Source organism: Amphibalanus amphitrite, unplaced genomic scaffold (genome assembly GCF_019059575.1).
Source record: "Amphibalanus amphitrite isolate SeventyFive unplaced genomic scaffold, NRLGWU_Aamphi_draft 000100F_arrow, whole genome shotgun sequence".
NCBI classification, from domain to species: Eukaryota; Metazoa; Arthropoda; class Thecostraca; order Balanomorpha; family Balanidae; genus Amphibalanus; species Amphibalanus amphitrite.
The window spans coordinates 413,765-422,310 of record NW_024881595.1 but is presented as its reverse complement, the minus strand read 5'-3'; the positions used below and the strand labels follow the sequence as shown (position 1 = coordinate 422,310).

Here is an 8,546-nt window from a genome sequence, read left to right as displayed (position 1 = left end):
GCACACACATACAAAGACCAGGCCACCAACATATGACCCCAACGTGACAGCCCGGTGAGACCAAGAAGCAATAGTTCCTGACAAGGCAATGCGACATCATACACAGAAGATTTCCCACCGGTCACCCTGTTCAGCATTCATGCTTGGATCACCACCCAGACCCCACTCCCCTCGTCCGTTTCTACAACCCCATCAGAGCGGGCTATTCCATCCAGTATATTGTACGACAAATTCATAAAAGCACGTCGCCCGCTCCGATGCGCCGTCTCATAGAGCCCAATGACGCACCGAATGCCACGAGCGCACACTCAAGACCGGAGAGCGGAAACGACTGCTTATCCGCCCGGGGATGGCGGCATGGTAATCGGGCGCGTATCACAGTTAATAATATACATTATAAATACACGACACATGGCGAACAACCCAGAGAGTCTGTACAGACTGGACAGGATCAGGCTGGACAGCTGACGAGTGAGAGGAGGCAGAGGATAGGAAAAGGGGAGCTGGAAGGTCAAATAGGACAGACAAATAGTATATTAACTAGGAGTGGGTGTGTGTGGGTGTGAGAGAGAAAGAGAGAGAGAGAGAGAGAGAGAGAGAGAGAGAGAGAGAGAGAGAGGGAGAGAGAGGGAGAGAGAGGGAGAGGGAGAGGGAGAGGGGGAGAAAGAGAGAGAGAGAGAGAGAGAGAGAGAGAGAGAGAGAGAGGAGAGAGAGAGAGAGAGAGAGAGAGAGAGAGAGAGAGAGAGAGAGAGAGAGAGAGAGAGAGAGAGAGAGAGAGAGAGAGAGAGAGAGAGAGAGAGAGAGAGAGAGAGAGAGAGAGAGAGAGCAGAGAACTTTCAGCAGCCATCAACAGGGAGGGGATTGACCAATCAATGTCCACGATCGCCAAAACAAGTCACAACACCCATGGAGCAACGCCAGACAATCAGCCGAATACTAACCGCCAGAAAACGGCACACAACAGTAGGTCCTCCACTTAGGGATATAGGTGTAGACATTAGCATCGAGGGATGGTAATCCGGGTAATAACTGGAGCAGGCGGCTGGGTCACTGAGGGTCAGGTCAGGTCAGGCTGCTGGACGGCGAACGCCGGAATGTGGGAGAGGTCAGCCGGCCACTGGCGTGTAATACACCCGGCCATACGGTTCATGATACAGAGCCCGAGCGCACACTGAGCATGCGGAGACACCCAGACGCACGCGATTCGTCACTCCGCCCGGCGCTGGGTCTCAGCGCACGAGGAAAAGCCGGCCGAATGTCGAAGCGAGCCGCCCACTGCCGTTAGCTTTGTGCTCCACCACATAGTCACGCACACACATACACATACAATCAGCAAACGCTTATCGAGCGCCGGGATCAAGAAAAGTGGCATCACAAACACTCGTTAGATCAACAGAGGACACGATACTTGTAGTCACGAGCGGGGCAAACGTCGCCAAGCGAAGCAGCCCCCGGTTACTGCCCTCGGCACGCTCCACCTGGAACGTGCATTATGCCCCAGAGTATCGGTAAGCACCCGCCGGGGCCGTATCGCCTCAGACACGAAATACATCAGACATGTAGATGAGTTCGCCATCCCAGCCGCTATTGGCATCCCCGAGAGTAGAGCCACCTGGCGGTCAGATCGTGCTGCCATCTACACAACATTGCGGCCGGCCGGTTAGCGCCGACCGGCCGGCTAACTTCGTTGCAGTTCCTTATACATGGCGTTTGCATCTGTCTTTTTGTAGTGTCGGTACTGGTTCTCCGAGTTGGGTTGCGAGTCCTTGGGGATGACTGGGAAGCAGCACCACAGAATGAAGGCGATGAACGCCACCAGGGTGCCGATGAACAGAATGAAGTCCTCCACAGACTGGGAAACAGAGGCCACAGCCTGGTCACAAAACAAGATAGTAAAAAAAATATCTGGATGAAAGAAGTTGAAATGTCATTGAATCGCAAATGCAGGTGCCTAAATTTTAAGAAATCATGTCTATAATAAGTACGTTTTTAAGGGTACACTCATGCAATCGAAGTTAGAAAACAAGAATAGGCACCCATGTCATCCACTGACATTTTTATCCACACTGTTCACATAGACAATAAAACAACAAAACTAACCGGCTCCTCTCCAAGGATGACAGAGTTGATGAGATACTTGATATCATCAACCGGAGTCATGGCTCCTGGATACAAATCCTGAAATGAAAATACAATGAGTCACACAGCCAATTACAAATACAATCCCTGAAATGGTCTGAGGGAAGTCGGGACCCTAGGTAGGAATTCGTGGGAGCAGAACATCAACAAAATGAGGAATTTAAACCTTAAGGGTTGGTATAAATTGCTAAAAAAAAAAAATCCAAAGAATGTGTATGAAATTTTGAAGGATACACGATGTTTCATGTAGTTAAAACCAACTGAAAGTGAGTACCTAACTTCCTACCCACCTAACTCCCATAAGCAATCCTCATATTCTACAGCCATTGGTTTTGATATTTGGATTTATAGATAAGCATATATGCCTATAACATTATCTATTGGTGCTTCAAATGATGTAATCTCCACTTGAATCTATTTCCAATCTTATGTCAGTTATGATGTCACTACTTGAACACCTTTAACTTTTCAACAAGACAGAAAGTGAATCAGAATCAATGCTGCAATGTGTAGCAATGCAATTGGCTCATTAATCCCTAAAGAAATACAACCAGGCAATACCTATTCTTACAGTGTAATGATGATTATCCTTTCTTGTAAATGGTTGCGGATAAAATTGAAATCACAAAAGGGATGGAAGGAGATAGCATGGACATTGGACAACCCGACAATGTGCAACTGAATGCAACCACACATTCACATACAACAAGATCAGTTATATTGCAAAAAAAACATCCATGAGGCTTATTATGAAACAATGGTATGCTTTAGAAAAAAAAAAAACTGAGCGATGCAAATTAGGAGGAAAAAGGGAGGCAGGCATATGACTGCCTACAAGTCAACAAACGACCTTTTAGGAAAGATTCAGTCATTGTATTGTTTACTTAAATGAAAATAACAATGAACTTATTAATTTTCTAACAATCTCAACAATTTGAAAATTGGAGCAATCCCAGTCGGGCACACTGTGGTATTTCCGATCCATTTATGGAAACGTTTCCATTTTTGGAACAATGTTCCAAAAATGGATACGCCGTTTCCAAAAATAGAAACGATCTGTTCCATAAATGGAGACGCTGTGTGCATCGCGTGCATCGCTACCTTTAAAGCAAACTGGGCATTGATTGGTGCTATTTGGCATGCGCAGGATGCCACCAATCGACAGCCAGCATTCTAGTTTATGTTCCTGTTCTCCGACTTTCCGATCAGAAAACCGAAAGTTGACGAACGAGGCGATGCTTATAACATGTTGACGTGATAAAAAATTCACACGTTTTTCTAATCGAAAATAATAACATTTATGAATGTTTTGAACAAAAAATAACGTTTTTAACAGACTACTGAAAGACTGACCCATTGATTGGAACAACCACATCACCGGGAACTTCAGTTTTTCATTCATTATCACGCTGCGTTTTCCGGTGTACCAGCGGCCTGGTGGTCGTCAATCTTTTATTAAATCGCATGAAAGTTGTTGCAAAGCCCTATTTGGAGACTTAAGTGGGCATTTTATGATATTTCAAATGTGCTGAATATGATCGTAGGCTCGGATCAACGTAAATCTCCGTGCAAATACGTAAAAAGCAGGATGGAAATAAGGTCTGCACCGTCGTCACACCAAATACCATTGCATTCTGACGATGAATTTATTCATTCTAGCTCATGTGTAACATGGATATTAATTTTATATATTGAAATGATATCTACGCTTTATGTATTGCCCACTTTGGACCACATCTGTCCAGTAGTTTCTGGGAAATCTTAGTTTTAGTTGACTTTTGAATGTGCTCAAGTTGCGGCTCGTAAGGTATTATTATCGAACCCGGCGTCCAAGGTAACTGCCGAGAGCCGAGATGCTAAACCAGTCCCAAAACATCAAATTTTTAGTTGCATGTAAATTTTAAAAACACATTTAAGCTAAGTTTGCACACATTTGAACTTCAGCGTTTCTATTTTTGGAACATCGGCGTTTCCATTTTTGGAAACTAAGTCTCCATAAATGGATACGATTCAGGAGCATTTTAAAGACGTGAATTTTAATGCATACGACAGCTTTCCATGCAAGAAGACAAGTGCTTTTGGTGTATCTGAGCTTGTTTTACGCGAAACAGTTGTTATACATCGAATCCAGCCACCCTTGGCAAGAAAATATGTGCGGAGATGTTAGCGTTTCTATTTATGGAACGAGCGTTTCCATTTTTGGAACAGAAGAGTAGTCAAAATTGGAAACGTTTCCAATAATAGAAACGTCTCCATAAATGAATCGGAGATACCACAGTGCGCCCGACTGATCCGGCTTTGTGGTCAATCCTGAACCTGCTCATGTCCCCGTTCGTGCAAATGTAATGCATTTTGTATTGACATTAATTACCTACATGGTTTGGCTTCGAGATGGCTTTACCTCATATAATATTCAAACACTTGGATTCATGGCAAAAAGCATTTTAGCCTTCATGCACAAAAAAATATCAATTTAGGTAGGTACCTACCTATGCAAAATTCAAACCGTACCAGTACCTTGACCTACCGACAGGATAATCTCAGTGGCGTTTATAGCTAAGTGACTCTTTCTCTGATTTTTCAAATGAATGTTATTCCTTTTACATGTCTCTGCATCTATGACCGTGGTCTATGCCTAATATTTCTTCTAAAATCACGTACCTCCATAAAATATTTTTCAGCGATTGTACTGCTTGAGGACGTTTGCCTGCGCAGTAAACGTCTTGTAATGGTGTGCCATCTATAATTATGTGCTGCCAAATTACCTCTACCTGGCAAAGGGGAAAATAAAGGGATTGCGCAGAGCGTACAAATTTGAATACTCACCGTTAAACTTACCTGTTAGGTTTCCACAGCCTCGGCTCGTAAAGGAAGGAGTGGAAACCTATTGCGTGCAAATGACTGCAAAGACGCGCCAATTCCTTGGGTGGGCAGATGGCGGGACCTCAGGCAAGGGATTGGAATGGTGCGTCTGCATTTGGTAAAACACTGACAAAACTTGTGCGGTGTTTCAAGACTCAAGTGCCAGAATCCTAGACAAGATGATTAGTCATGTGAATGAGAAAAAGAGGGTACCGAAATGTGATACGTTCTCGGAAGGAAAGGTCAGAATAGCCGATAGGTAGCCTAGGTGAGTCCACCCCGCTCCAGCTCGAGAAGGGCGGGCAGCAGCTACCCTAGGGGAAGGGCGGAATATGATAGGTAGCCCAGGCGCGTTTAACCCCGTCCCAACTTGGGAAGGGTGGGGTGCTTACCTGGGGGGCGGGGGGAAGGGGATGAAGGATGAGAAAAATAAGAATAGGAACCAGTATAACGCCTTTTGGGGCGACTAACGGAGCGAGCGAGAGGGTGGGCCTTGCACGTGCGAAATTGCGAGGGGGTACCTCCAACTGACTTGTGCACGGCACCCTACTAACTGGTCTCTAGCGATGTGCCAAATTTGGGCACAATCGGCCCAGCCGTTCTCGAGATCTGGAAGCGGCACCCTGCACGTGCGCACGTGCAAAATGGGTCCCAACTGACTTGTGCACGGCGCCCTACTAACCGGTCCCTAACCGTGTACCAAATTTGAGCGCAATCGGTCCAGCCGTTCTCGAGATCTGGAAACGACCCCTGCACGTGCGCACGTGCAGCAGCACCCCAACTCTGGCACATGGATATGCAGTGCCTAGTGGGTGCCTACCTACATGCCAACTTTCAGCGCAATCGGCCAAGTAGTTACCGAGATATTGCAACAATTACAAAAGTGACACCTCTTCGTTTTGCACGTGGCACGTGCATAAGGGGTCACCCACATGCATCGGGAATAGTCCAATACTTGGTAGAAGGAATGAAGCTACCCTACAAAAATTACCGCGTGCAAATCGGTCAAGTGGTTGCTGAGATATGAGCCTCGCAGAAGCGTGACCACGGCCGGCCGGCCGGCCGGCCGCTCATACTCAGAAATTTCCGTTAATCTAAGGAAAGACTACGCTCGCTTCGCTCGCTCCGTAATGACATATGACGCTATACAGAAGCCATAAGGCCTTGCATTTTTCAGTCTTCAGATGCATCCCGGACTTTGGGTCCAACGGAGGTGAGTTACCCAATTTTTATTTTTCGTATTCTACCTTCCTGTCCTCCAAATTCATCCACTTTAGATCACTGATCCTGAGCCGTACTACCTAGGTACGTTTTTGGAGGAGTGTCTATAGATAACCTGTCTGTGACGAGGGTGGGCGCACATTATGACCGATTCGGAACCGACCGCCCTTATCGTTTACCGGTAGTTTCGGAGTAGGTAACTGAGGAGAGTAGTGGGTCATGGGCATTAGGGGTACCCATTTTTGGGTCAATTTTTCAAATTTTAGGTGGGGGTGGATTTTCCCATTATTTGGTCTATTCTGATTCCATCTGTGCCAAAAATACCGAAATCAAACCATTTCTAGGGGTCGCGAATTCAAATTGAAAATGCCAATTTTAGCGAAAAATCGGCCAAATTAATACTATTTAATTTTGGAACAAGGTTACCATGCCAACAAGTTGGGGTCAATTTTCCCATTATTTGGTCTATTCTGATTCCATCTGTGCCGAAAATAACGAAGGCAAACGATTTTTGGGGGTCACGAATTCAAAATGAACATGTCAATTTTATCAGAAAATCGACCAAATTACCATTATTTATGTTGGGACAAGGTTACCATGCCAACAGGTCGGGGTCGATTTTATCATTATTTGCTCTGTTCTGGATCTATAGCAGTGACAGAAGTAACGATATTAGATCACTTTTATGGGTCGCAAGCTTGCATTGGAGTTTTAATTTTAGTGGAAAAATGACTTCATTTCAACGACTATAAATATGCAAAGCCAACGTGTTCCAGTGGTATTAATGGCTGTTAGACACCGTGCAACATTGCTTTAGTTGTAGCCTGTAGGTATATTCGACGTGCAGCGGTAAAAGAGAGCACCAAAAATATCATTTTGGTCAATGAACAGCATATGCTCATTTACACTCACTCTGGCTTAGACCGTCATTACCACCTACACAAGACCGCAACTCTTAGGCTGGGGGGATCCAGATCGTCGTAAGCCTCGTCGCAGCTGCGACGTGTCGCAAGTTGTGTAGTAAGTCGTTTTTGGAGGGATCAATTGATGAGTAGCGTTACTTAAGAAGTAAAGTCTATCGCAAAGTGCCTGATTTACGACACAACTTACGAATTTGAAATAGCAGTCGTAAGTTGTGTCGCAAGTTGATATGGCCTTGAGGGAGAGGTCACAGGTCACAGGTCATTGGGGTCATGGTCACGAAATTTGCATGGTACGTGGAAAATTGTTGAAACTTGAGATCCTGAAAATTTCGTTGCAATCCGTTGCCGCTAACGCGAGTTATAAAGCAAGAACCAACGGTTCGTCTATGAGGCCTCAATCCGCGCCAGCGAGAGTGTTGAACATGGTGCATAATATGTTATATTCACATTTATTGGGGTATTCATGGATATGAAGTAGCCTAACACCATTCCAGCAACTACTGGCGAATCCAGAAAGGCGGTCTTGGACGTTGCGAGGGGCATCCCCCAAAAGATTCTCCAAATTCTAAAAACGATGTGTCCCAGATGACCCCCATGACCTCGAATTGATCTCTGTGATGACCCCAAGTTGACCTCTGTGACCTGACGTGTCCCAGATGACCTCCAATTGAGCTTTGTGATGACCCCAAGTTGCCTGACGTGTCCCAGATGACCTCCGTGACCTCCAATAGAGCTCTGTGATGACCCCAAGTTGACCTCTGTGACCTGACGTGTACCTTGATGACCCCCATGACCTCCAATAGAGCTCTGTGATGACCCCAAGTTGACCTCTGTTACCTGAAGTGTCCCAGATGACCTCCGTGACCTCCAATTGAGCTCTCTGATGACTCCAAGCCGACCTCTGTGACCTGATGTGTCCCAGATGACCTTCAATTGAGCTCTGTGATGACCCCAAGTAGACCTCTGTAGCCTGACGTGTCACAGATGACCTGCGTGATCTCCAATAGAGCTCTGTGGTGACCCCAAGTTGACCTCTGTGACCTGACGTGTCCCAGATGACCTCCAATTGAGCTCTGTGATGACCCCAAGTTGACCTCTATAACCTGACGTGTCCCAGATGACCTCCGTGACCTCCAATTGAGCTCTGTGATGATCTCAAGTTGACCTCTGTGACCTGACGTGTCCCATATGACCTCTGTAACCTCTAAGTGACCCCTCTGATGACTCCAAGCTGACCTATCTGACCTGATGTGCCCCAGATAACCGCCATGACCTTCAATTGGGCTCTGTGATGACCCCAAGTTGACCTCTGTGACTTGACGTGTCCCAGATGACCTCCGTGACCTCCAATTGAGCTCTTTGATGACCTCAAGCTGACCTCTGTGACCTGGCGTGTCCCAG

General features: G+C 46.0%; 1 protein-coding gene across 1 annotated transcript; it reads right to left on the bottom strand.

The window, feature by feature from the left end:
- Positions 1 to 203: 203 nt before the first annotated feature.
- LOC122380528 lies at positions 204 to 4,858 on the bottom strand. The gene is made up of 3 exons (XM_043363745.1): positions 4,801 to 4,858; positions 2,101 to 2,178; positions 204 to 1,852 (listed from the first exon to the last, which is right to left on the bottom strand). Exons 1-3 carry the CDS (start codon positions 4,804 to 4,806, stop codon positions 1,679 to 1,681), a joined length of 258 nt encoding a protein of 85 aa, XP_043219680.1. The 5' UTR covers positions 4,807 to 4,858; the 3' UTR covers positions 204 to 1,678.
- Positions 4,859 to 8,546: the final 3,688 nt, after the last annotated feature.

What these genes read in the sequence shown, in the direction of transcription:
- LOC122380528 (XM_043363745.1), bottom strand. An exon ending in TCATCCTTGGAGAGGAGCCG is followed by an intron (nt 1,853 to 2,100) that starts GTTAGTTTTGTT and finishes TCTGTTTCCCAG; the next exon opens with TCTGTGGAGGACTTCATTCT.